We start from the raw sequence: 27,437 nt of genomic DNA on the forward strand, positions 1-27,437 counted from the left end.
TATGACCACCTTGTAATCTGAGTGCTGTGCCCCTCATCTCATGGAGCCACTGAGGACAAACATGCCACACAGCAAAGGTTCATTCCATCGATAGGATGATTCTTACCATGTGGACCTGGGGGAAGCTGATAAAGGTGGAGAGAGAAACATCAGTTTGTTGTTCCACTTATTTATGCACTCATTGGTTGATTCTTTTATGTGCCCTGACCAGGTATCGAACCTGCAACATTGGTGTATCAGGATGACATTTTAACAAACTGAGTTACCCAGCCAGGCCTTCCCAATTTTTTTTATGGTGGTAAAATACACATAACATTATATTTAGCATCTTAACCACTTTTAAGTGTACACTTTGGTGGTACTAAGTACATTCATATTGGTAGTGTAACCATCAATACCAGTCATTTATAGAACTCTTTTTTGTTTTGTTTTCCAGGGTTTTTTAAATTTATTTTTAGAGAGAAGGGATAGAGGGAGAAAGAAAGGGAGAGAAATATTGGATGGCCCCAACTGGGGACCTGGCCCACAACCCAGGCATGTGCCCTGGCTGGGAATCAAACCAGAGACCTTTCCGTTCACAGGCCAGTGTTCAATTACTGAGCCATATCAGCCAGGGCTACAGCTCTTCTCACCTCGCAAAACTGAAACTCTGTCTACATTAAACAATAACTCCCAATTCCCCCCTCTCCTATCTCCTGGCAGCAACCATCCTACTCTCTGCTTCTGTAACTTTGACTGCTCCAGATACCTCATATAAGTGGAATCATACAGTATTTGTCTTATTCCACTTAGCATAATGCCGTCAAGGTTCGTCCATGTTGTAGCATGTGACAGACTATTTTAAACGGTCCGTTTTAGCGCACTCTACTTCCAGGGAGCATGCCCAGGCCTTTCCCTTCCCCCTCTTCTTCCCTCTCAGGAATGCATCTCCTAAACTCTAGGGCCCCACAAGACTTGTAACCAGAGGAACAATGGGCAGCAAAAGTTCCTGCAGGGCTAACCCCCTGAACCTGTCTCCAAGACCCCCTTTTCTCTGACTTTCCGGTGAGACAAAGCAACCCCGCCAAGGTTCTCTCCTGTTGCTTCTTCCTTGTTTCACTGTCCCCAGCTTTAATAAACGTACTCTGAAAAAAAAAACCCGAGTCAATTTCATTGTCCTTAAACCAAAGAGTAGAGTGCTGTAGTCTTTGGGTGTAACAGAATTTCTTTTCCCGGGCTCCATCTTCCGCTGGATTCCGACCCCACCCCATCCCACGGGCTCCGGCCCCGCCCCCATAGACTCAGGCCCCGCCCCTTCACTGGGCTTTGCCCTCCCAGGCTGTGGCCCCGCCCCTCTCCAGACTTTTGCTCCGCCCCCCAAGCTGAGTCCTTTCCCCCTCCGTCTGGTCCCGCCCCTTCTCCCGCGCCTCGGTTCTGGCCGGGAACCACCGAGACCGCGAGCCTCCAAGGCGCCCAGAAGGGCCGGAAATCTGTGGGACTGAGGGGGCGCGGGCGTCGAGGCCAGTCTCCCGCAGCGTCGCGCGTCTCGAGCCTCCCGCGATCCTCCGGGAGGGTGAGCCAAGGCGGCGGTCGCGCCCTCCGGCGGAACGCCCACGGCGGGCCCCGGCGTCTTCCTGTCTCCGGCAGTGCGGGCCTCGCGCTCGACCGGCCTCTAGGCGGGGTAGCTCGGGACGAGCGGGCGGCTTGGAGGGGACGTGAGGGTGGTGGAGCCGCGGCCACCTTGGCCGCGGAGGCGGGAGGCGTTGGGCCGAGTCCCGCAGCCTCTAGCGCTGCCTTCCCACCAGCTGGCTCCAGAGGGATCTTGGGTCTCCTTCCTGAATAACCACCCTCGTCGAGGGCCTTGTTTCCCCCCATTTACGGCCCTGGAAGACTTAGACTTAGTGACAGTGGCTGAAAGGGCTGTGTCTTTGCGTGGGTAGGAAGTTTGCCTTCTGGCTGCCTCTCAGGGCCTGCCCTTATCTGCCGGGTACCAGGATCCAGCGCTGGCAGCTGCCTCCTTCCCGCAAGGCCCAGGTGGGGGCCCACCCGACGGTGGTCATTTCTGTTCCGTCCACCTCGCTGTGCACACGGTCTGGGGCGTCTACCTGCAAGCCACTTTCTGACCCAAAAGCTCCACTAGGAAGCCCAGTCCTCATTCAGACCCACCAAGAGGACACAGGGGCCAAGTGTATGTAAAGGGGTTCCTGTATCCATTTCTCTTTTCCCAAAGGTTCTCTGTTAGGGTGCTGGCTACTCCGATCTGCGGTCACACGCTTCTTGCTGCCTGTGATCCTGCCCTGTCGGCTTACTCAGCCCAAACCTTCTGCCTCAGCTCCTTTGCAGATGCTGTACCTGCTACCAGGAGTGCCTTCCCCACCTCCACTTTCTTGGTCTCATTAGCTCCAGGGGGAAGTGATCCAACAGACTGACTGAATCAGGGTTTCCTAGTTTAAATGCTTTCAGAGTTCCTTGTGCTTTAGTGCCATCACGGTTCTAATTCTGCATTTGTTTGTGTCTACTTAACTTTTTCCTCCACTAGACTGCTTCTTGAAGGCAGAGTCCTTGTGCATTGTTCACGCCGCATCCCGTTGCTTGGCTCAAGCCCCTGGCACACGTGGCAACCATCCCTTAAGTGTTCGTGGGGTAACTCACAACTGCCACACACACTGAGAAATGACCAAAGCCTCGGGGGCAGATGCTCAAGTGCTGTGGCAGCTTTGATTCCACTCTGTGTCCCTGCCGGAGAATATCTGGAGGTGTGGGTAAAGGATTAAAGAGCACTGCTCTTCCTGCATTAGCCTGGAAGTCAGGTGTGGGGAGCCTCCAGCATCCTGACCTCTGACCCTTTTTTAACTGTCAACAGGTCTGCCGGCCAGGACACATGGATGCTCACCCAAGGAGCCTCATGGTAGGAGTCTGACTGCCCTCCATTCCATCACTTGTCCTGTGAGGGCCCGGCCTCCTCTTCTGGGTTCCCACCCTGCCCACTTGGCCTGGGCCTAGACCCTGCCTTGGCCTCCCGCTTGTCAGACTCAGGCATGCCCATCCCCAAAGTCATGAGCAAATGTTTGCCCAGACTGGGGCCTGCCTGGTCTGAGGCTGTCAAGGGGAGGGTTGTAGATGTCCGGGGTCTGGGTTCCTCCCTTCCCCTTGATTTTAGAGCCGAAGGGGTCTGGTGACTGTCTCAGTCACCCCTGCGGTGCACGTACATGAGACACACTGTGAGGTGGTGCCGGGTGGGGGCTGGCACCCAGGGGTCCCTGAGGTGCTGGTGTGTGTCCTTTCAGGAGGCTGTGACGTTTGGTGACGTGGCTGTGCACTTCTCAAGGGAGGAGTGGCAGTGTCTGGACCCTGGCCAGAGGGCCCTCTACAAGGAGGTGATGCTGGAGAACCACAGCAGTGTGGCTGGACTAGGTGAGGCTGTAGCTTGAGACCTGCCCCCGGTGTCACCGGTCAGCACCCACCTAGCCAGGCCTCTGTGAGAGCTGGGGTTATGGAGGCAATGTGGTTAGGCCCTGACCCCGTTGGGTGACCCAGGCAGGCTCCCAGCTTTGCTCTTGTCTCATGTTTTAATCCTCACAGGGTGCATGGACTTCTAGGAGGTAATAAAGGCTCCTTGTTATAAGAGATAGAGTCCACACTAGAAATAGGTGTTTCACTATCTTTTTTTAACTTTGGTAGGAATTTACATAGGTGGAATTAATGGAACCTTTTGAGTTTTCGGTTGAACTCCCTGTAAAGCTCCTGGGCCCTGGGGGAAGCCCGTCCTTTTCGTTCATGCTTGATGGCCTCACAAGTCTCTGAATTTCTGCTTACACCGCTTTTGTCATTTCTAGTTCTTCTACAAGTTAGTCTGTTCATTTGGATACTCAGTGTTTAGCATGTGTTTGTTCATAGTATTCTTCGATTTCATGTTTAATCTCCGTGGTGTTGCAGCTGTTCCCTGTGTGAGTTTTTGGCAGTACCTTGATCAATTTTCCCCAGGATTGCTTATTCATCTTGCCAAAGAGCCAGCTTCTGGCTTTGGTCAGTTTTGGGGGATGGATTGTGTGTAGGGGGGTCCTTGTTTTCTATTCCATTGAATCCTGCCCTTCCTTTATTATTTCCTTCCTTTGTGCTTGTATTTGCTGTGTTGTTTTGTTCCCAACTTACTGAATTTAATGTTTAGCTCATTTGTTTTTTACTGTTTTTGTTTCTAGTAAATGTGTTTGAAAATACGTTTTAAGTACTGCTTCCATTGTATCCTACACATTTTGACTCAGTAAATTCAGTTGCCAGTTAGTATCTCCTTACTGAATTCCCAAGTGGCAAAATGTTTTGAACTGCCTGTTGTGGTAACTTTCACGTCCTACTGCATTTTGGTTCTGTGTTCTGAGGCTCTGTGGCCTGCATGATGACCCGTTCATGGCTGGCCCATGGATGTTTCTCTGAATGTTCCATGTGTGCTTGGAGACAACACGTGTTTCAGTGTGGGGTCTTGCTTGAACCTGAGGCCTTTGACCTGGGATCTCTCTGCCTGCCCTTCTCCACCCCCATGGCCAGAAACCTGAGGGAAGCTCCAACCACAGGGCCCTGGGAAAGGCTGGGAGCTCACCACACTGTTGCCCCATAGCCTGGGGCTGGTGGCCCCAGAAGGGGGGTGCCAGGTGGGTGCCCACAGGCCTCTACCACTCCCCAGTCTGCCTGGGCTCCCTCGCTTTGTGAAAGGGTGCAAGACTGGGGGCCACCAGGTAATGATTGGACCGTAGTGGCTTCCGACTTAAAACCTGTTTCATTTGTTGGTTTATTTTTGTTCTTTCGTTTTGTTTCTTCTAAGGATTTCTTACTTATTGACTTCAGGGAGAGAAAGGAGGGGAGAGGGAGAGAGAAAAACATTGACTTGTCATTTCACTTACTGATGCGCTCCCTGGTTGTTCTTGTATGCGCCCTGACTGGGAGTCAGACCCGCAACTTCGGCATATCGGGACAAGGTTCTCACGAAGTGAGCTACCAGGCCAGGGTTTTTGTTTGTTTGTTTGTTTGTTTTTAAATAACAGTTAGTTTGGGCCAAGCTGATGACATGTGCTGGGAAGCAAGATTTCAAATGTTCTTGTCTTGTTTCTTAGCCCCTATCTCTTGGACTCTACCTAAACTGAGGGGCGCGCTGTCCGTGCCTGGCTTTTCTCTTCCTGGGGTAGAGCAGCCTGTTCTTGGCAAACTGTTGGGTGACAAAGTGACCTGGGGCCTTGAAGCAGAAGGGAATCAGCTGGGAGTCCAGGCCTCCCTCAGTGTCCAGCCCCCAGAACTGGGCTAAACCAGACAGAGAGCACCCCTGTGCCCCTGTGCGCAGACCCTCACCCTGTGATGCTCCTTTCACAGACCCTGCCTACGCCCCAGCAGCCCCCTACCCCTTTACTGGCTAAACCAGGAGGCACTGGAAACCAGGGGGCACTGAGCCCTGAGCTGTGTTCCCAGCAATGCCAATGTGCTTTCCTTCGTCACCTTGACAGCAGGATTTCTGCTCTTCAAGCCTGAGCTGATCTCCCGGCTGGAGCAGGGGGAGGAGCCATGGGTCCTCGACCTGCAGGGAACTGAGCGGGGAGAGCTGCCAAGGACCCCTCAGACAGGTGAGGCATGGGCCCGTGGCAGAGAAGCTGTGCCTGGGGAGGTGGGCCCCAGGGTTCAGTAGGCGAGTTTGATTTGAAACCACATTTTATTCAGTTTCTAATCTTAACAATACCCTTATCGATCAGAGATGTAAACATGGGTGCAAGGGAAGCGGTAAACTTGGTTCTGAGCAGCCTCTCAGGGAGCTGCACTCTCTCCAGAACTTCTCGGGGCCCTGGGTGACTTCAACCTCTGAGATCCGGCTCTGGGGGTGCTGTGACAAAGCAGCACAGGCTGGAGGCCAGAGGCCCAAACTCAAGGTGTTGGCAGTGTTGTGTCCTCTCTGAAATCTGTAGGGGAGGCTCTCTCCTGCCTCTTCTGGGTTCTGGTGGCCCCAGGTGTTCTTTGGGTATGGCCACACCACCTCAGTCCTCCATCATCACAGTGTGCTCTCCCCATGTCTCTCTTTCTGAGGACACCACTCACATTGGGTGAGAGCCCTTCATACCTCAGTGTGACCTCATCAGAACTGACTCCATCTGCATGGTCCTGTTTGTAAGTAAGTTCATGTTCTGAGATCCTGGGCTGGAGCTTCAGCTCACCTTTCAGGGGCACAGTCAGACCATAGCAGGGGCCTCCCATTCAGGCCCCTTTCTTACCCTTCTTGGGAAGGAGTAAAGGAACAGACCAGCTTGATTAAAAGCCACCCCCAGTAAACATTTCCAAAGAAGGGGAGATTTCAAAGAGGGCACCATGGCAAGAGAACCAGCTGGAGTGGGCCGAGCTCCTCAGTGGTTCCCATGCAGCGAATGGCCTTCCTGGTGGTTAGGTGACAGGAAGGCATCCCTGCAGTGAGACCTAGAGCCACTTGTGGGCCTGAGCACACAGGACAGCCTTGTGGATGAAATTTTGTGGAACGTGTTAGAAAATGTAGATGCCCAAGACGTGATTTTCTCGATTGGTGCAGCTGATATCCCAGGATCCTCCTCAGGGCCTACAGCTGCCCCAACACCACCACCCCTGCCCCAGGACTTGAGGCCCCCTGGGGGCTCCATGGGATGAGTCATAGTTGCTGTGGTCAGAACTGCAGTAGGTCAGAGTTCACTGAGCACTAACCCAGCTTCCACTTGCCCCGGGTGATAGAGCAGGCAGGGGCATGATGGATCCCAGAAGAGGAGAGGCAGGTCCATCTGACACCACCTGAGCTTCCTGACCAGCCCTGCCCTTGGGTGTGGCTGGAACATGCATCCTCCAGTTTTCTCAGGCAGGTGCTTTAAGGTGGGGTGGGGTCATCCTATGGGTGTGGCCTTGAGCTATTACAAGCCACATTAGTGTTTTCTCCTTATAGACCCAGGGGGAGGCCTGGCTGGGCGAGGCTCAGAGAAGCCTGGCTGGGCTGGTTAGGACAGGGTCTTTGTCAGAGGAGTGGTCCCTGCTAAGTGGGGACAGGAAGAGATGGGTTGTGCTGTGTGCAGGTGTCACATGGGCCTGAAGGGAGGGAGCGTGTACACCCTGAGACAGACAGGAGGCTGCTGGCTATGGAAGGCTGGTGCTGGGGATGTGGCAAGACCTTCATAATGCAACTGCCGTTTATAGACTTGGCTACAGGAGAGAGGGAGGCAGACTCCAGGGCAGTTGGTTTGCAGTGTGGCTGTGGCTGTGGCTGCTTAGCACAGCAGGAATCCTAGGGCTTGTGGCTGGGCCGGCAGTGTAGCTCTCCCTGGCTGCTCTTCATGGCTGTTCCTCCTTCACCGCTGTTCGTAGGGGCCTCTGCACTGAAGCAGCAGGCAGAGGGCAGCAGTGCTTATCTGTTTTCTATCTCTGTGGCCACTCTTGTCCTGTTGAAGGAGCAGGTTTGCCAAGGTTGTGTTTGTGCAGAGAAGGGGAAACAGTGTGGACCAGGTAGATGTCCCGTGTCTTAAGGGCACAGAGATGTTGAAAGGGTGTGTGTTTGGGGGAACAGCACTCAGTCCATTCCTGTGTTTCACTAGCTGTGTGACGATGGGTGAGTGACGTAACCTCTCTGAGCCATGAGCCCCTTGTCCACTATTGACCCCCCTGGGTTGTTGTGAAGACCAATGGCAGGAGGGAACAGGAGCTGTCCTTGCGTACAGATGCTCGGTGTGGCAGCCCCTTCCGTGCGCTGGCACTGACAGAGACGTAGGTTGCTGCAGCTGGGTGGAGACAGCACTGGTGTGAGGAGCCAGCGGAGCCCTGTCACTGGGCCCTGGGTTTCACTGTGGGACCGCGGTGGGCTAATTATGGCCCTGGATATGATTAGGGACAACGGGGTCTGACTTCAGCAAAGGCACTTACTGGGATTGCAGAGTAGGAAGGAGGCTGACGCTCACGTGGAGAATCCAGAGGGAAAGTGGATGTCAGGAAGGCCTTGTAGGGGCAGATGGGGTAGGCAGAACCCCCAGAAAGACACAGGAAGGAGATGTCCATATGGGGAAGGCGAGGGGCAGACTGATAAGGGACATGGTCAGGTGTGAGTTGGAGGGAGTGGCCTGTTGGCTGCTGGAGGAAGCGAAGTGCAGGCCTCGGGTCCCGCTCAGAAACCCACCCAGGAGACAGGCCACTGCCCAGCCCTTCGGGCTCACCCTTGTATGACCCTTAATAGCTCTCCTGCCTCGACAGTACCTGCTCATCCCTCTGCTTTATAGTTCAAACTCCGTCTTTCTTCCTTACTCTCCACCTCCTTTGACCTCTTAGGCTAATCCTGCCTCTTACAAAACTCTCCACCCTCTCAGGTTCACTTTCTTTTTTGGGGACTTCCTCGCACTGTTTTCCCACAGGATGAACCTCTGCTGATGTAGCCCCCTTGTGGGAGGGTGGCTATTAGCACTCACCTGAGTACACCGGTTGAATGAAAGTGTGAAGCAAAAAGCATGAATGAAACCAAATTTTGAGAACTGTCAAAGGTGTCAACTTTCCATGGTGCCTTTGCATGTGGGGTAGCCTGGGAGGGAGCTCAGTTCCTAGGGAGGACCTCCACCCCAGCCTTTGTCCTTTGTCTGAACTCGCGAGAAGGAGCCTTATTCTTCCTGTGTGTTTCAGATCCTGCAATTAGCACTGATGGTGAGCAGGCCCATGAGGATGTGTACATACTGAAATCAGAGTCCCTGGCAGCAATAGTCAAAACCCCACCACGTGATTCTCCTCAGACTCCCTGCTTCAGAGATACCTCTGTTTCTGAGGTCTGGCGGGAGAGTAAACCGAGCTCTGTCTTCCAGAAACACCACTTGCACACAGGGACTGTGGCTGCCAGGAAGATCTCCACCCAGGTGGATGTGCAGGGTTGTGGTGGCATGGGTTGTCAGCCTGATAAAAGTCAGGGGGTTGCTGCAGACGGGATATCCCGAAGATGTGATGTGTGTGGCAGGGGTTTCATGTTCACGACTCTGCTTCACGAAGTTAATATACAGAAGAAACTGAACAGGTGTCAAGAATGCCAAGGAAAGTTATCTGATTGTCCACAGGGGAAACGTCAAAGTAACTGCCGTAGAGAGAAGCCGTATGAGTGTGAGGAATGTGGGAAAGTCTTCAGGTTGTGTTCACAGCTTAATCAACATCAGAGGATCCACACAGGAGAGAAACCATTCAAATGCATTGAGTGTGGAAAGGCCTTTCGCCTGAGCTCAAAACTTATTCAGCATCAAAGAATTCATACTGGAGAGAAGCCCTACAGGTGTGAGGAGTGTGGGAAAGCCTTTGGTCAGAGCTCCAGCCTCATCCACCATCAGAGGGTACACACGGGAGAGAGGCCCTATGGCTGTCGTGAGTGTGGGAAGGCCTTCAGCCAGCAGTCTCAGCTGGTCAGACACCAGCGGACTCACACTGGAGAGAGGCCCTACCTGTGTCAGGAGTGTGGGAAGGCTTTCAGCCAGAGCTCAACCCTGGCCCAGCACCAGCGGATGCACGCTGGGGAGAAGCCTTCAGTTCCACGAACACTGGATGGTGCTGGCCTCGTTGCCCACCAGAGAACCCATGCTGCAGAGAAACCGTTTAAGTGTGACGAGTGTGGGAAGGCTTTCAGGTGGGTCTCACGCCTTAGTCAGCATCAGCTAACTCACACTGGAGAGAAACCGTATAAATGCAACAAGTGTGCAAAAGCCTTTGGTTGTAGCTCACGGCTTATTCGCCACCAAAGAACTCACACTGGAGAAAAACCATTCAAATGTGATGAGTGTGGGAAGGGCTTTGTCCAGGGCTCACACCTGATTCAGCACCAGAGAATTCACACAGGAGAGAAGCCCTATGAGTGTAGCGACTGTGGAAAAGCCTTCAGCCAGAGCTCCAGCCTCATTTACCACCAGAGGATCCACAAGGGGGAGAAGCCTTACGAGTGCCTGGAGTGCGGAAAAGCCTTCAGTATGAGCACACAGCTCACCATCCATCAGAGGGTTCACACTGGGGAGAGGCCCTATAAATGTGGTGAGTGCGGGAAAGCCTTCAGTCAGAACTCAACCCTTTTCCAACACCAGATAATTCATGCTGGAGTGAAGCCCTATGGATGCAGTGAGTGTGGGAAAGCCTTCAGTCGGAGTTCATACCTCATTGAGCACCAGAGGATTCACACACGAGCCCAGTGGTACCACGAATACGGGGGCACCCTGGAGGGTCCTACCCATGTGAGCCGTAAAAAAGTTAACACTGTAAAGAAACTACACAAATGCAATGAATGTGAGAAAATATTCAGATGGCGCTCGCATCTAATTATACATCAGAGGATTCACACTGGAGAGAAACCTTATAAATGTAACAAATGTGGCAAAGCCTTTAATCGAAGCTCCAGGCTCACTCAGCATCAGAAGACTCACGTAGAATAGACCACGCACCTCTGTAAATGCACTTGTATGCAAGCGAGAATAAACCCGCAGCCTTAACATACTTATTTTATATGGGATCATTGATGTTGACAAGTTAGAATGTTGGTAAAGATTTAAAATTGTTCTTAAGGAAGGACATCCAAGTTCATACAAAGTATGTGTTTTATTTGCTAGAGTGTTTGACCTTATCCCACTCAGTAAAGCCTGTGCCCCTCGCATCAGGGTGCCCACACGTAGAGTTCTAAGCACACAGAGGGAAGACCAGGTTCTGTGGCCACGGCCTAAGAGCCCTGTGAGCTCCGCCACATTAGATGCTCAGTGTCTTCAGTGCCAGTTACTCAGACTGGCTTCAGCAGCAAGGATGTGTGAGCCCACGTGCACAGAAGTCCAGAAGAAGCGTTACTGGAATTTCCTTCTGCCTTCATCTAAGTGCTTTTCTTCCCACATCAGCAGCCCAGGCAAGCAGCCACCCAGGGCCCAGTTGAGTTTCTAGATAGGTCAGCCACTCTGGTGAATTGGACCGACAGGCTGGGACCGTGTCCGTTCAGTTTGTCTCGCAGAGTTATCTAATTAAGGCCAGGGGGCCATAGGATGATGCAGACCTGCAGCATTGACTCCAGCCCTTCCCAGGGTCCTGGACTCACTAGCTGTGACTGAGTCTGGGGCTAGGAGTCCTGTGCAGAGAGGCTGCTGCCCAGGGCCACCCACTTGAGACCTGCTGACCTTTGGAGTCATTGCCATAGTCACGGGGGCGTTATTTGAGAGACCCCCCCATCCCAGTGGAAAGGCTCATTTATCACACATGTGGACAGGTAGACCAGAGAGCACAGGTCACCTGAGGATCTCTTGCGACACTTGATTTGGGGCACTATCACGCTGGTTTGGTTAAGCCCACGGGCAGTGCCCCAGAACCTTGCTGCTTCAATCACCATGCATGGCAGAGCCTGTAGCAGGCTACGGATTGTGTCAGGTGAAAGAAGTGCTTGTTGATTCCTGTGTTTACACCAGGAGGTTCCAGAGCTTTCTTGTGAAGTTGGGAGCAGCAGAGTTAGAGATGGTCGAGTCCGTATGAGTTTGTTTCTCCAACACGTGGGTGGGGGTCTTGACCCTGAAGCTGGTCAGCACGATCACCAGCTGATGCTGTCCCCCACTTGGTGCCAGGACGGCATGAAGTCAGTGTGCTTGCTTCTCCAGTCGCTCCTGCTCCACCTAGGACTTGTACCTGGAAGGGTCAGTGCCAGAGGACCTGGCACTTCTGTATATTTTCAGAGGTTATGCTCATTGTGTCCCTGCCTCAGTTGCTGTATTCAACCAGGTGGTCACTGCTGGCACATCTGGACAGGTGGGCCTAATCCAAAAGGGCCTTAAATATTTTAGGCCAGCCAGCAATAGGACGAGAGCCAAGGTCCTCAGTGGACAGGCCACACTCCTGCCATCTGCTGGCACTTAGCACTGTCACACGCTGGAGGGCCTCTCCATCGGACCCCACTTCCCTTGCTTCCTCCTGAGTAATGAGGGACAGAGGGGTGAAGGGCTTTATGAACTCTTCCAGACTCCATCCTGGGCACAGTACTCTTTTCTTTCCCTGAACAGTGACAGCAAGCCAGGCAAGAAGGCAGAGCCTTCCACCTTAAATCTGCTTCAGCACCTGAGTCTCTGACTAGTGCGATCCTGGATCCAGTGCTGGTGAACTATGGCCTGTGGGCCAAACTCAGTCCATGTTCTGCTTTTGTGTGGTGTGTTAACCAGACACCGAGGCCATTAAGACTGGGTGGTTTGAATGCTTTCAGTGTCTGCCAAGCAGACCAGAAGTTCAGCCAGTCAGTTCCTGCAAATGCACCTATCACAACCATCCAGGCTTCCCAAGTAAGCCAACTGCTTGAGCTGTAGTCAACCAATTTCTGTGCTTTGCCTCTGTAGCTTCATGAAAACCTCTCCCCAGCCCTCCGTAGAGCACTTGGTTTGGCACTGGTGGATTCCAACCCATGTTTGCTCAAGTCTTCAAAGTTGTACCTCAGTTTACCTTTTAGCAGAGCTAAGAATGGTTTTTGCATTTTTTAATGATGGAGGGGACGCTATTTTATGACATTTGAAAATTCTATTGAAGTTAAATTTCAGTGTGAGGTTTGTTTACTCAAATGTTGCAATACGACTGAGAATTCAACAGCATTAACCCCAAGCCCTGCACTCCAGTAGGGAGTCCAGCTGCAGGACAGGAGGAGCCTCTTAGCTGCGTCCATGTGAACATGCGTCACCAGTGGGTCGCTGGACAGGACAAAAAGGTTGTGGGCTGCCGTCAGGTCGTATATGTTTTGGAATATTCTGTCCTACTTTCAATCTACATTTCCCAAATTGGGCTTCAGTAAACATAACAGTAAACTCATTTTAAGGATTTCCAGAACTGTTGCAGAGTAGGTTTTAAAATACTTTAACTTCTCTTTTGGAGTCAATAAATTAAACCCACAATTTTCACCTGAAATTGCTTTCATTCTCATTTATTAAATTTTGATTTATGACATTGGGTGGTAACTATTTTGAACTTTCTTGAAGCTTCATCAAGTGTTGGGAGGGAGAGCAGAGCCCAGGTGGGTTTACACACCCGTGTCCCTCACAGCTCAGGAAATGTTTGTTGAATGGATGAACGATGCATTTGGGGAGTATCCAGGCTTTGAAGTCAAGTCAGAAATCCATGGAAGAGGACTAACCAGTAAGAGCTTTCACAGAGACCTAATAAGGTCAACACAACTGAAAGGTAATTTTCCTGAGAGGTAATTGCACTGCTTTCTGTGCAAGGCCCATGTACAAAGGTGGATAAGGCCAGTACCTGCCCCCACGTCTGGATTCATGGTGACGTACCTACCTACCACAAGAGGGTGGACAGTCCCTCCGCAGCCTGGGGGAAGTCATGCGGGTGCACAGGGTCTGCCCACCCCAGGATGGCAAGAACTGGGCCCAGGAAGGTATTGCCATTAAGAGCTGCCACCCACCTGCCACGTGGTTTTGTATGGTTCTGGAACTAAAAGAATGGCTCCCCCCCCCCCCCCTACCCCAGCCAGGTGGTTCATTGGTTTGAGCATTTTTCCACACATCAAACATTGGCGGATTTGATACCTGGCAGGGTACATATCTAAGTTGTAGGTTCCATCCCTGGTTGGGGCACATACTGGAGGCAACCAATCAATGTATCTCTCACATAGATGTTTCTCTCTCTCTCTAAAAGCAATAAACACGTCTTCTGACCCAGGCTGGTGTGGCTCAGTGGATTGAGCGCCGTCCTGCGAACGGAAAGGTGGTCAGTTTGATTCCCAGTCAGGGCACATGCCTGGGGTGCGGGCCAGGTCCCCAGTTGATGGCATGAGAGAGGCAACCGATTGATGTATCTCTTGCATGTCAATGTTTCTCTTCCTCTCTTCCTGTTTCTCTAATAAATCTTTAAAAAAAAAAAGAACACATAGTGGGTAAGGATTTAAAAAACAATGCCGATAATTTTAAGGAGGAGGAAATATATTTGTTGTTCCACTTATTTATGTATTTATTCATTGGTGATTCTTGTAGGTGCCCTGACTGGGGATTGAACCCACATCCTTGGTTTATTGGGATGTTCTAACCAACTGAACTAGCTGGCAAGGCCAAGAATGGTTTTTATTTTATTATTTTTATCTTTTTTTTAGACAGGGGAAGGGGGAGAGAAAGAGAGGGAAACAACGTGTGGTTGCCTCTTGTGTACCCCCCAACTGGGAACCTGGCCCATACCCCGACACGTGCCCTAGACCAGGAATCAAACCGCCAACCCTTTGATTCGCAGGCTTGCACTCAACCACTAAGCCACACCAGCCAGGGTAAGAATGGTTTTTACATGTTTGCAAACAAGTATTTTGTGACACAGGAAAATTTCAATGCCTGTGAAAAATTTTTACTGGAACATAACCACGCCCATTTAGTAACATACTGTCTCTGCTTTCAAACTGTGTTGTCAGAGCTTACAGAATCATCATGACCTGGAACACTCAAGTACTCACTGGCCCTGCATAAAAATGCCCTCCAAGCCCTGAGCTGGAGCTCAGGTGGGTGAGAAGGCCCACCCTGCTGGCCTGCAAATCTATGCCCTAGAGCTGAAAGGGTCCTTCTCAAGTCAGGTTGCAGCTGCCTCCCCAAGCCCGGAATTTCCATATCAGAAAGTGAAGAAGAGCTCATCCCAGGACTAGGTACAGGTCTGTGCAGCTCCGGGCTGCATGTTAGCTTTGGAGGGAAGGGCTGCCCCAGAGTTGCTGTGGGTAGCAATCATGGCCACCATGTCCTGAGCTGCTATTCCTGACCAGATGACGGAACAGTGCCCTCCAGTGGGCCAGCGGCTAGTGGGTTAGCAGAGCACTATATCCCCACTTACCTGGAACCGGGTGGAGATAGGAGCAGATAGCATGTGGCCAGATGTGTCTCTGAAGGGCCCAGACCCAACCCCTCCAGAAGAGTGTGCTGACTTTCCAGGGGCCCTCAGACTGGAATACCAGAGTAGACACGTCAACACAGCCGTGCAAACAGGCAGGCAACCCTGGCTGGGCGCACAAGGGGAATCTGGCATGAGGGGCAGAGAAAGGGTGTCCAAAGCCACCCGATGCCTGGGGCTCTGAGCCTGCCTGCCTGCCTGCCTGCCCACCTGCTGCTACAGGCGCTGCCAAGAGGCTCACACTGGGTTCTGAGTGACAGCCCCGTCCTCCTCCATCAGGTCCCTAACACCGAGGTGGCCTAGAAGGCACCCCTCCTCACTGTCACCAGGTGCATGATTTAGAACTACATACAGAGTCCCAGCCACAAGGCCCCTTGGTGGCAGTGAAGCTTGGAGCACCCTTCTGGGGTGCACCGGCCGGGCTCCGACCCCAGGTCTCCACTCCTGGTTGCACTGGATGAATGTGACTGTAGTAATCTTGCACACCAGAAGCCCCCAAGTTGCAGTGGCTTTCAACCCTAAATGTGTGTCCTCACTCTGGGACCAGCAGCCCAAGCTGCCCAAAACACCTACCCTCGAGGTGCCAGGAAAGGCCCCTGCTCCCCTCCTGCTCTCAACACAGCACCAGTGTGATCTTTCTAAAACAGCTATCAGGGTGCGGCCTGCCCTCAGCGCCCCTCACTCCCCTCCACCTCAGTTGCCCTCCACCAGAGGTGGACCTCCCTTGCCTCTTTCAAGTCCTTGCCCATACACTGGGTCTTCTAGGAGGCCCACCCTATGCCCCACTGTGAAATGACAGCGCAGTTCTCCCCTGGCCCTGGCCCTGCCCCCCATCCCTTGGCTTATTTTCTGCTTCATTTACCACCACTAACAAGCTATACCATTTGTTACATGCTTTATAATGTCTTCCCCTCCCCACTACAGTGTTGGCTCCATGAGGTCAAGGATTTAAGATAGGAGAAAGAAACGTCCACACCGAAACACAGGGTTCACAGAAGCAAATGAGCAGAGTGGTCAGATGCCACATGGAGCCCAGCTAAAGGAACTCGGCATCTGCACCAAGGCATTGTCCTGGACCACACGGCCACCCTGGAGCCGTGGGTACCCTCACCCAGCAACAATGCCAACGGGCAGGGGAGAGGTATGCAGGGTGACAGCAGTCGGGAAGATGTGATTTTATAGTTGCTCTCCTTCCCAGTGAAGGAGAGAAACTGCTGTCTTTTTTCATCAGAGAATGCCATGGTTGCAGTCCCACACTCTCATGAAGAGTGCCTCCTGGGTAGGGTGGGCTTCACTTTGGAGATGTCTGAGCAGCTGTCCCCAGGTGACATGGGCAACTGGGCACGCAGGTCAGTCCTGTAGTTTGTGCTCGCACCTCTTTTCCAGGTCGGCCATCTCCTTCAGCATCAGGGCCACGCTATACCGAAGCTCCTGGAACTTGGCTGTGGGGACCTCAAAGCGGTATGTTGACCCATCCGAAAGCATCAGCTGCATCAGGACGCTTGGCTGCAAGGACCGGGCCAGGGTACTGGTGGAGATTGCCACATCCACCCTCCAACGAAAGTAGGCAACATGGGGCAACCAGGCCCCCTGCTGCCTGGCAACAGAGTCAAGGAGAGGCCGCTGGCTCCCAAATACCACGCTGGCCAAGTCCATGACCAGGTCTTGGGGGATGGAGAGCTCCTGGAGCTGGTCCTTGAAGGTGTCGGGCTTCAGGCTGGCAGGGGGCAGCCGGAGGGCTTGCTGGAGCAGCGTGTGGGTGCCGGCAAGCAGGGCCCCCAGCCGCTCCTCCGACAGGTGTGCGCCAGTCCTGAGGCGCTGCACAGCCTCACGGCAGTCTTCTCCCTGCAGGCTGCTGACCACCAGTTTCAGCAACTTCCTGAATGTGCCCCTGTCCAGGTCCCCCAAGAGCCGGGGCATTGCTGCCACCTCTGGGCGGGGCTGGGCCCCCAGGAAACTCACCTGGCCGCTGTGACTGTCACCAGGGTGATGCAGGTATGGAGCTGCAGCCCCCACGGCAGACATTGCTACTTCCTCCTTTTTGATCAGCCAGCCCAGAGGCAGGTCCCAGATGCAATTGCCTGGAGGGGTGGAGAGAAGCCCAGTGACTGCCCACGTCCTTTGGGCCAGTGACTGAGTGGTTTTCACCTTGAAGACACTGACAGTGGGAACCACTGATGACAGCCTATGTGATGGGAGGCGCCTTGGGAGCAGGGGTCCCGGGAAGAGGGGAGGCAGGAGTTGGCAGGGGAGACAGGGCAGGAAGGGCAGAACCAGGGAGGAGGAGAGCAGCCACCGGGTCCGGAGTAAGAAGATGACAGAGGCGGGCCCGCTTCGAGTCTTGCCCTGGCCTCGCCGCGGCGCGGCGCCTCGGACACCTGACATGCACACGAATCGCGGCCAGCGCCCCGGGGCCCCAGCCCAAGCTGCGCGGTCCGGCGCGTTACTGTCGCCTACAGGCTTCCAGCCTCCAGAGCCCCCAGGCGCAGTGACCAAGGGGCCGCGACCAGCTCAGCTGCCCCCCCTCCCGACCTCACCCACCGCGTCCCCAGGCCGGAGGCGCCCCCCACCTGCAACGCAAGCTCTGGAGCGGAGCGGCCTGACGGCAGAGAGCAATGGTCCGGCCGGAAGCCGGGCCTGGCCCGGAGACGACTAAAAACACTTCCGAGAAGCTCTGGGGCCCCAGTGGGTTCCCCCACAGAGTATTTTCTTTACCACAGAGAGAAAAGGAATAAAGACAGGGTTGTGCAGGCTTGGCCCGGGAATAGAGAGGCGCGTGAGATCTCAAACAGCAACGGAGGCCTGGAACGGAGCGTCGGGAGGAGGCCGAGCTCCAGCTTCCGCCTGGCGGCCGACCACCAGTCCTCTCTCCCGGGGCATCTCTCTCAAGGCGACCAGCGACGGCGGGAGTTTCCCCTGTGGTCCTAGAGCGGCCCCGGAAGTGCCGGGCGGAACGGCGCAGCCGTTTCCGGCCCCCTCGGTCTTTTGAGGGCGAGACGCCGGCGGGAGGCCCTACTTTGCGCAGCGCAGTCCCGCCTCTTCCGTGTGGCCCCGCCCCCCGCCTGGTCGCCCTCTACTCCCAGGTGTGCAGCGCCCCCTCCGCGCTGGCTCCGGGTCCCGGACCGTCGGCGTGCGGCAGGCAGGAGCCACAGGGGCAGGTTGCCGACCGTGGAAGGTCCGGCCGAAGGGGTGGTTTCGGTAGGAGGCGTGGGCGGGCCCGGCGGAGCGACGGGAGGTTTCGGCCGAGGTCGCGACTGAGTAGGGGGGCCGTGCGGAGGTGAAAGGGGAGACTGCTGGGCGGAAGGTCGGCCCTGACCGGCTTGGGCGCGCGGGAGACGTAACGGGCGTTGTCTGCATCCTTGGGTGGCCACAGCTCGCCGGCCGCAAGGAGGCCGCAGGAGGGGCCATTGGGAAAATGAGGACTGCAGTTAGGCCTGAGGGCCCGTGAGGATACTGGAGGCGACCCAGGGGGCTGGGGACGAAGGGGTGGGAAGGGCGGCAGGCCTCGGGCTGCGCCCAGGTTTGCTCAGCCCCACCTTCCTCCGCACAGTCTGCTCGCTCGCCCTGCGTTTGGGGGCTGCTCAGCTTGTACGAGGTGCGGCTCTCCAGCAGCTGGGTCCGGGCGCTGGACCCTGGGGCTGCCAGCTTTCACCCCGCAGCTCCCGCCCCACCCAGCTCTGGCTCTGCCAGTTCTAGGGACTTTCCGTGTCACTGGGCAGTCGGGCACGCACTGAGTCCTGCTGCAGAGTGACCTGCCTTTGACCATTACAAGGCATTGTGCTCGTGGCCCCAGAGGCCGCTGCAGGAACCAATGAATGCCACCCCTCACCTGCCCACCCCTCACACCCCTTGGGTCCCGGATGTTAATGGAGTGACTTAATGACACTGAATGGGGTCTGAGTGTGGGTCCCCTCCTTCCAAGGGTGAGCTGGGGGAGGCCCAGGCCAGGTCAGCCCCGCTCAGGTCCTGAGTCTTTCTTCAGATCCTGCTCCCCCAGGATGGCAGCTGCACTTGGGCTTCCAGCGCCCCAGGTGAGTTTACCTTCCTCCCTGCCCTCCACCCTCCGAGGTGGTGAGCCCAGTTTCTGCAGAAGTGAGGTGTCCTAGCACCCAAGGACAGGGCTCTGGGATTGGACTCAGGCTCTCCCCAGGGAGATGGACTCTGGGGGCTCAGTCTGGGCCCACTGGCCCAAGAGAGAGGCTTGTCCACGGGCTGAGCGAAGCATGTCTGCCCAGTGGGCGCGGCCTCGGGGCAGCGGCCACCTGTCGTTTCAGGAGGCGGTGCCACTGACTTTCCAGGATGTGGCAGTGTACTTCTCTCAGGAGGAGGGTCAGCAGCTGGGCCCAGACCAGCGGGCGCTGTACAGGGATGTGATGCTGGAGAACTACGGGCACGTGGCCTCGCTGGGTGCGGCTCTCCCTGGACTTTCAGTGGGGGCGTTTAGGGAGCTCGGGGGCTGCCTACAAACTTTGGAGCCCAAAGAGGAGGGTCCTACCACTTGTCCCCAGGTACCAGTCTGGTCTTTGCCTGGGTCCCACTTCAGGAATGCACTTCGAATGCCTGCGCCCACCTGTGTTCCCCCTGGGGCAGGAGAACTGATGAGTTACTCTCCTTCAGCGCTCACTCTCCGCCCCTGCTCCCCCTGACCAACCCCTTCTACTCTCTGCAACACACACACTCTGTGATCCCCATTCCACTCCTACCTCCCATAGAAGGGGTGTGGTGGGGGATGTCTCCTGGGAAACTGCACTTGGCACCTGGCCTGGAACACCCAGAGGGCAGTGCTCTGCTCCAGCTCTCCCCACCACATTAGCTCACCCAGGGCCCTCGCCTCAACAGGACTCCCTGTCCCTAAGCCAGAGCTGATCTCCCAGCTGGAGCAAGGTGAAGAGCTGTGGGTCCTGGATCTTATGGGTGCTGAGGAACCGGAGCCCTTGAGCAGCTGCAGCACAGGTGAGAGTGGGTTGGGGCTGGTTAGGTGGTGGGGCTCACTTCTGTGGGCTCCTGGGGGCGGTCTCCGACAGCAGTGGGTACTCCTGCAGGCTTTGCGCCTGCTTTAACAGTTCTGATTTTACCGATTCGTTTGTACTCCGTTTAAAAATACACAGCTCTTCTGGTCATCAGGGAAGTTGGCACTTAGTAATTATCTCTGTGGAAAGTTGTACGACAGCCCCATTCCTTCTTTATATCATACCCTTGGTACCCTCTTTCACACAGTCGCTATTGGTTATCTACCAGGTCCACCTATTACACGAACTTCTGTCCTTTTTCTCCTGCATCTCCCAGTATTAGTAGTATTTCTAAGTGTTTACCTTGTTCTGTTGAATATACTTTTATTATTGACTCATCAACTCTAGGCATTATCTCTGACTCTTAGCTACTGACACAACCAGTGATGTGTTCTGTTTTCCACCTTTCCCGCTATCCTCCCATTTTTGGTCAAATGACAAAGCACACAACATGTCATCACTCGCATCCCCATCTTTGTTAGTGTGCCCCAGCTCTGCAATTAATTGTATTAATTGTTCACCCCCATCCTTTCTCCAAAATTTTCTCCTGCGTCTCCTGGTTGGAGGGAGTTAAACCTCTAGTAACATAAAGTTGCTGAGGATTTTTTTTTTTTTTTTTTTTTAGTTCTTACCCAAGGATATGCTTATTGATTTCAGAGAGAGAAAGGGAGAAAGAGAAAGAGAGAAACATTGATTGGTTGCTTCCCGCACACATGCCCCGACTGGGGAATCAAATTCACAACCCTTTGGTGTACGGGATTGGTGCTTCAACCAACGGAGCCACCTGGCCAGGGCAAGTTGCTGAGTTTTAATAAAGAGACAGAACTGTGTCAGCCAAATGTGTATCAAGATACAGAACATCACCATAACCCAGAAGGTTCCCGGGGTGTGCAGTACATGTTATTGAGGACATGCATGCCTTTTTTTGGCTAGAGATAAAGAGCTGGATACTTTTAAAGAACCATGGTTCTAATAGCCACTCTTTTGTGGTTATTTTGACTGATGTGTTGATTGTGCTAGTCTAAACTTGTAATGCAATTACGCTGTTCTGTGTAGTTAGTGCCATGTTTTGTGCAGACTGCCCAGTGTGGCCTCCAGCTCTTCTGTCCAGTCGTCACATCGGTTTTCTCAGGTGAGCTCTGACACCAGGGGCTCCCTGCAGTGCTCACGAGAAAAGTCCTTATTTAGGAACCTGAAGCCCTGTCTGGGGCGGTGGGAGAGCAGGCTGCATAGGAGACAGTGTGGGGACCATGGCACTTCTCACAGGGGACAGTCCCCAAAGAGTGGCTGGGTGTCCAGGCCTTTCAGTTGGATGGGAAGAGGTGGTTTTGTTCCTGTGGGGTTTTCCCATGTAGAGAGGGATGGGGTGCCCAGGTGGAACCTGGCAAGCGCTGGACGAGGGAGAGGATGTTTCTCGTGGTTTGAGGCCTAAGGCATCTCCATTCCTCTGATGTTGCTGTTTGGACTCCAGCAGCCTACCTCTGTTGTTATGCTGTGGTTGCCATGGCGCTGCGGTTGCAGTGACAGGCCTCAGCATCCTTGGGAGGACCTGGGCTGTGAGGCTCTGTAGGGATTTGTCATTTTACACGGCTGTCCTACCACAGCTGACCCCTGGGAGGCAGCAGAGTGTCACCCCTGCTGCTCTTTGTGGCCAAGGTGATTGTTCTGATGCCTGGCAGCCAGGTGTGCTAAGCTCTGCTTGTTGGTCTGTCTCTTTGTTTTCCGGGTTATGTTTTGGCACATTTTGTCAGATCAATGCCGAGGACAGTGACCACCACCCACACGGTGGTAAGCAGTTCTGTCCACGTGGGGCTGAGAACATGTCACAGCGGAATGTTTTTGTTTTATTGTGTAGAAGCCTTTTAAATTTCTTGTAGTTCTACATTTTAATTTTTGCTCTTTTCCCTTGTTTTTGAGGTCAGGTTCACAAAAACATCACTGAGACCAAGGTTCAGAAGCTTAGTACTTATGTTTTCTTTTAGGTATTTCATCGTTTCAGGCCTGACATTCAAGCTTTCTTCAATTTTAAGTTACTTTCTGTGTATGATGTAAGATAGGGTATGGTTTCATTCTTTTGCATGTGGCTTTGCAGCTTCCCAACACCATTAACAGAAGATACTTACTTTCTCCATTGTACTCGTTGCCCCTATATGTATGAGCTTATTTTGGGGCTCTCAATTCTGTTCCACTGGTCGGTGTGTCTAGTTTTTTTCCAATACCACACTGTTTTGATTACTATAGTTTTGTACAAAGTGTGATACCTCTGGCTTTGTTCTTTTTCCTCAAGATTGCTTGGGCTGTTCCGGGTCTTTTGTGGTTCCATATGAATTTAACGGTTATTTTTTCTAGTTCTGTGAAAAATGCCATTGGGATTTAGATAGGGAACACATTGAATCTCTAGATTGCTTTGGGTAATGTGAACATTTTAACTATGTAAGTCTTCTAATATGTGAATGTGGAATGTCTTTCCATTTCTTTGTGCCTGCAGTTTCTTTCAATAATATCTTACAGTTTTAGTGTATAGGTCTCTCACCTTTTTTGTTAAGTTTATTCCTAGATATTTTATTCTTTTTGCTGTGATTGTAAACGGGATTGTTTCCTTTATTTCTTCTTCTGATAGTTTATTGTCACTATATAGAAATCCAGCTTTCTGTATATATAGATTTTGTACCCTGCAACTTTATTGTATTTGTTTATTAGTTCCAATAGTTTTTTTGGTGTAGTCTTTACAGTTTTCTACATACAAAATCATGTCATCTGCAAATAGTGATAGTTTTAACTATATGTAATATACCAATTCTTCCATATGTATTTCCAACTTTCCCTTTTAAAAAGTCATTAATTTACAGTTCCACCAATAGTCAAAGACAGATTGTTTCTTCAGTTCTCATCAACGCGGGTACGTCATTGTTTAAGTGTTTAGAATAGAGTCTAAGGGTCTTGAGCTTGTGGTGGTGCTGCCACGATGGTTCCCTATCCCACCTTTTCTCTTCTTTCTCTTACTGATTCTAGAGAGAGGTGAAGGGAGGAAGAAAGAGAGGAAGAGAAACATCGATGCGAGGGACGTCAGTGGGCTGCCTCCTGCAGATGCCCCGGATGAGGACTGGACCCTCAACCCAGGTGCGTGCCCTGACCAGGAATAGAACATGCGAGCTTTTGGTTTGCGGGATGATGCCCAGCCCACTGAACCACACGGGCCAAGGCACCTGTCCTGTCTTGCCACTCTCTCCTCATATTTCTTGCTATAGCCTCAGTGAGATTCTTTTTTTCATTATTATAATTTTTACTTGTTTTTTGCATCACCATTTATTTCCCCTATATCACTATTCCCCTATTACACTTCTACCCCCACAATTACGACACTGTTCTTTGTGTCCACGGGTTTTTTCTCTTTTTTTCCCCCTTTGTAGCTCAATCCCTTCACCCTCAAAATTTCTTGAACTTGATGGAGCTCTCACACCTCACATCCAGGCCCTCATCTGCCATTGCTAACTGTTTCATCCTCAGGTTGTAGTGGAACGTCACACCCTCCCAGAGGTCTTCTCTGACCATGTAAACCAGCTCAGAGGCTGCGATGTATTTCCCACATGTCTTACAGTTTCCCCCTCACATGGTTTATCGTCCGTGTTAAAATTTTACTAGCTTAATTATCTATGTGCCTGAATAGAATGTAAGCTTCCTGAGGTCAGAGACTATGTTTACCTTCCTGTTACATTCTCTGCCTAGCACTTACCTGGCCTTCTGAGTATTTACTGAGTAATTTGCCAATTTGACGGGTGAAAAATTATAATTTGTTTCAGTTTTCATTTCCTTGATTACTAATGAACTTAAATATTTTTAGCCTATGGATTGACTATCTTTACTTCTGAATTCTGCCTGTTACATATATTTACCTTTTACATAAAGCTTTATGGGGGCTTTTGAGACATTATGGATATTATCTGTAATGGATGGTTTTCTCCAATAATGCCTTTTTGCTTTTATGTAACAGATTTTGAGATTGGGATGGAGAAGAAACTTCCCATTCTAAACCAGAAATGCTCCGAAGAAGTAAAAACCCCAGAATTGATGTCAAGAAGATTTTCAGGGTGTAATCCACAGGCACCTGAGTTACAGGAAGCTTGGGACCATGAGGGTAAAGTAGAAGGACACCTGGGGGATTCTGAACAGAGTTTGAAGAAACTCCATCTTCACAACAGAGTTTTTGGGAATGAAACTGCCACATGCAGGGAAAGGTCTCCAGGAGAAACAGTCCAGGATTGTGGTGCGTTTGATGGAAACTTGAATATGAACCAAAATGCTGTTAGACTTCCAAGAAATAAAACAGGAGAGAAAGCCTTTACATGCGATACATGCAGCAAAACCTTCAGATACAATTCAGACCTACGTAGACATCAGAGAAGTCACAGTGGGGAAAAACCTTATAAGTGCGTTCAGTGTGGGAGAGGCTTTGCTCTCAGCTCAGGCCTTATTCTGCATCATCAAGTTCATACTGGAAGTAAACCATTTAAATGTAATGACTGTGGGAAGACTTTTCGTCTCAATTCCCACCTGGTTCTCCATCAGAGACTTCACACTGGAGAAAAGCCTTTCAGGTGTAGTGAATGTGGGAAGGCCTTCAGTCGAAGCTCAACTCTTATTCAGCATCGTGTCATTCACACAGGAGAGAAACCGTACAAGTGTAATGAATGTGGGAAAGGCTTCAGCCAGAGCCCACAGTTAACACAGCATCAGAGAATCCACACTGGCGAGAGACCGTACGAATGTGATCAGTGTGGGAAGGCCTTCAGTCGAAGTTCAAGCCTCATTCAGCATGAGAGGATTCACACTGGAGAGAAGCCCCATGTGTGTGACCAGTGCGGGAAGGCCTTCAGTCAGAGTTCAAGCCTTTTTCTCCATCACAGGGTACACACTGGAGAGAAGCCCTATGTTTGTAATGAGTGCGGCAAAGCCTTCGGTTTTAACTCTCACCTCACTGAGCACGTAAGGATCCACACGGGAGAGAAACCCTATACTTGTAATGAGTGCGGTAAAGCCTTTAGCCGGAGTTCAACTCTTGTTCAGCATCGAAGAGTTCACACTGGGGAGAAACCCTATCAGTGCCTGGAATGTGGGAAAGCCTTCAGTCAGAGCTCACAGCTTGCCCTACACCGAAGAGTTCATACTGGAGAGAAACCCTATGAATGTGGTGATTGTGGGAAAGCCTTCAGCCGGAGGTCAACCCTCACTCAACATCAGAGGGTCCATACTGGGATCCCCCGTGCATACAGAAAGTGTGGTCCAGCCTTTGTTCCTGGGTCCAGCCTTAGGTCACACAGACAGATGCACTCTGGAGAGAAACACCCTGTGTGTGATGGACATAGCCGAGCCTTCAGCCGTGGCACGAACCTTGTTCTTCATTGGACGATTCACAGACGTTTCATGTTTTCAGAATCAGTTGCCTTTTGAAGCTGGCACCTCTCATTTAACGCACTGGAGATTCATCATGATATTGCGTGTGCCGATAGTCCCCCCTTTTTTACTGCACAGTGGCATCCGTTGTACGGATGTGGCAGTTTGTTTATCTGTTCCCCACTGAAGGGTATTTGGGTTGCTCCATCTGGGGCAAGTATGAATAAAGCTACATTTAAGACAAGCTGTTTTGTGGACCTAATTTCTCCATTCTCCTGGGTCACAGATAGGAGTGGGATGTGGGGCTACATAGTAAGCTATGTTTAACTTTTTAAGGAGCTGCAAGACTTTTTTACATCTCCACTGGCAACGTATGACTTTAGTTGATTTAAATTCTCACCAGCCCCTGGCTGGTGTAGCTCAGTGCATCGAGCATGGGCTGTGAACCAAAGGGTCACTAGTTCAATTCCCAGTCAGGGCACAAGCCTGGGTTGCAGGCCAGGTTCCTGGTGGGGGGCGTGCGAGAGGCAACCACACATTGATGTTTCTCTCCCTCTCTCCAAAAATAAATAAAACCTTTAAAAAAAAAATCCTCACCAGTTTTTTTATTCTAACCATCTTGGTTGGGACATCATGGTATCCGTTATTACAATCTTAATTTCCCTATTCATTGTTATTTGAGCCATGAGCCTACATTTAAAAGTTTTACTGGGAAGTTTGCAAAACACTGGACCAGTTCATCTCCATGGTGTGAGTACCCTGCCATCCTGACTCAGTTCTGAGACTTTGCCTGGGGGAATCTTTTTATTTTTTAAACGTTTATTGATTTCAGACAGGAAGTGAGAGAGGTAGACAGAGAAACATCGATGTGAGAAAGAAACATGGATCCCTTACTTCCCATATGCGCCCTGACTGGGGATCACACCCGCAACCTTTTGGCATACGGGATGACATTCCAACCAACCAAGCCACACCAGCCAAGGTGTGGAATCTTGTCAAATCCACTCTTCACTCTCTCCAGGTCAACTCAAATATGACCCCTTCAACTCGCTTTTTCAGCCTCTGCTCCCACCCTTCCTGTGTCTTGAGGAATTTGGGATCACTTCTGCATTTGGTTTAACGTTTGTCCTAGGATTTGTTTGACTTACTTGCCCTGCTCATGTTCTGCCTCTCCCGTCAATATTAAGATTCTTAATCACAGAACCTCCTTTAAGTGTGAGCTCAGCCCACCCCAGAGTGGTCTGTGTGGGTCTGTAGGCCTCCTCTATTCTTCTGTTGGGCTTGCTCTGTGGCTTTTTCCCTCATCTCTGCAATGGGGATAAAAATCCTTGCTCCACAGAATGTGCACCCTTCAGAAAAAGTCAGTCTCCTCTCCTTGTGTCTCACGGCACTGCCTTCACAGCCACGCTACCTCACAGCTCATGCCTTAGTTCCCTTTCTACCAAGTGTTCCTACATCACAACTGGAGCTCTCTGCTTTCAGAGATTTTTCTTAGGCACTGTTTTATCGCCAGCACGTGACCCAGGTGCTTCAGACTTGTCTGGGTAGGAAGAAGTGAGGGAGGAAATGGAGGAAGAACTCATGAAAGCACTTTGACAGCTGAAGGCAGTACATGAGTGTGGAGCACTGATGCGTACGTTTGTGCTTGTTTGTGAAGCACGTGGGCGAATTATCGCCATTTTCAATTCTAAGCTCCTGGAGGTCCCCAGAGTGATGTTCCCCTAGGGAGACCCACATCCTGTGCTTGTGTGTGGTGTAAGAAGTGGTGCAGGCAGGAAAGATGATTTAGGAGAGGAGGTGGTTGAGCACAATCTTTGTCAGGGGTAGAGGGAGTGGGTTCCACTCCTAAGGGACTGCCTTAGGAGCCAGAAAGCATGGTGTAAGCATTTTCAGGAGGGTGGGCGAAGGGGGCGGGGTGGATGTGGCTGGGCCTTTGAGTTTTGGTCTCAGCTGGGAGGCTCAACTACAGAGGCGTGAGAAATTCTGATGGTCATTTTGGAGAGGTAGATTTATCCTGGAGAAAATCACAAGATTGCCACAAAGTGCTCCTTTTACCTTTTAAAGCGAAGCCAGCCAGCCTGGCTGTGTTGTTTCTGCAGTCATGATGGACAGTGGTTGCCTTCCCTCCAACCGCCCCCCGCCCCACGTCGGGTTTTCTCAAGTGGGTGCGATGGAGAGCAGAGACCACCTGTCCGT

The 27,437-nt window shown here is 51.9% G+C and overlaps 2 protein-coding genes across 21 annotated transcripts; one reads left to right on the forward strand and one right to left on the reverse strand.

The window, feature by feature from the left end:
• The first annotated feature begins 1,414 nt into the window (after nucleotides 1-1,414).
• On the forward strand, nucleotides 1,415-25,485 carry LOC123477812 (zinc finger protein 7). Of its 20 annotated transcripts, none has more exons than XM_053930094.2 (7): nucleotides 1,415-1,660; nucleotides 1,974-2,167; nucleotides 2,519-2,737; nucleotides 2,843-2,887; nucleotides 3,267-3,393; nucleotides 5,472-5,585; nucleotides 8,626-12,906. In XM_053930094.2, the coding sequence occupies exons 3-7, from the start codon at nucleotides 2,675-2,677 to the stop codon at nucleotides 10,395-10,397; spliced, it is 2,121 nt and encodes a 706-aa protein (XP_053786069.1). In that variant the 5' UTR covers nucleotides 1,415-1,660; nucleotides 1,974-2,167; nucleotides 2,519-2,674; the 3' UTR covers nucleotides 10,398-12,906. The 20 variants fall into 20 exon arrangements, with proteins under 20 accessions (XP_053786069.1, XP_053786064.1, XP_053786063.1 ...); XM_053930089.2 differs by having other exon boundaries at nucleotides 1,947-2,167; nucleotides 5,469-5,585; nucleotides 8,626-12,905; XM_053930088.2 differs by having other exon boundaries at nucleotides 5,469-5,585; nucleotides 8,626-12,905.
• On the reverse strand, nucleotides 15,720-17,622 carry COMMD5 (COMM domain containing 5). Its single transcript, XM_024572448.4, has 2 exons — nucleotides 17,412-17,622; nucleotides 15,720-16,922 (listed from the first exon to the last, which is right to left on the reverse strand). The coding sequence occupies exon 2, from the start codon at nucleotides 16,864-16,866 to the stop codon at nucleotides 16,192-16,194; it is 675 nt and encodes a 224-aa protein (XP_024428216.1). The 5' UTR covers nucleotides 16,867-16,922; nucleotides 17,412-17,622; the 3' UTR covers nucleotides 15,720-16,191.
• Nucleotides 25,486-27,437: the final 1,952 nt, after the last annotated feature.

This window comes from Desmodus rotundus, chromosome 8 (assembly GCF_022682495.2).
Source record: "Desmodus rotundus isolate HL8 chromosome 8, HLdesRot8A.1, whole genome shotgun sequence".
NCBI classification, from domain to species: Eukaryota; Metazoa; Chordata; class Mammalia; order Chiroptera; family Phyllostomidae; genus Desmodus; species Desmodus rotundus.

What these genes read in the sequence shown, in the direction of transcription:
- LOC123477812 (XM_053930089.2), top strand. Translation starts at nt 2,675, where the DNA reads ATGCTCAAGTGCTGTGGCAGCTTTGATTCCACTCTGTGTCCCTGCCGG. An exon ending in CTCACCCAAGGAGCCTCATG is followed by an intron (nt 2,888 to 3,266) that starts GTAGGAGTCTGA and finishes GTGTCCTTTCAG; the next exon opens with GAGGCTGTGACGTTTGGTGA. An exon ending in CAGCAGTGTGGCTGGACTAG is followed by an intron (nt 3,394 to 5,468) that starts GTGAGGCTGTAG and finishes TCACCTTGACAG; the next exon opens with CAGGATTTCTGCTCTTCAAG.
- COMMD5 (XM_024572448.4), bottom strand. Translation starts at nt 16,866, where the DNA reads ATGTCTGCCGTGGGGGCTGCAGCTCCATACCTGCATCACCCTGGTGAC.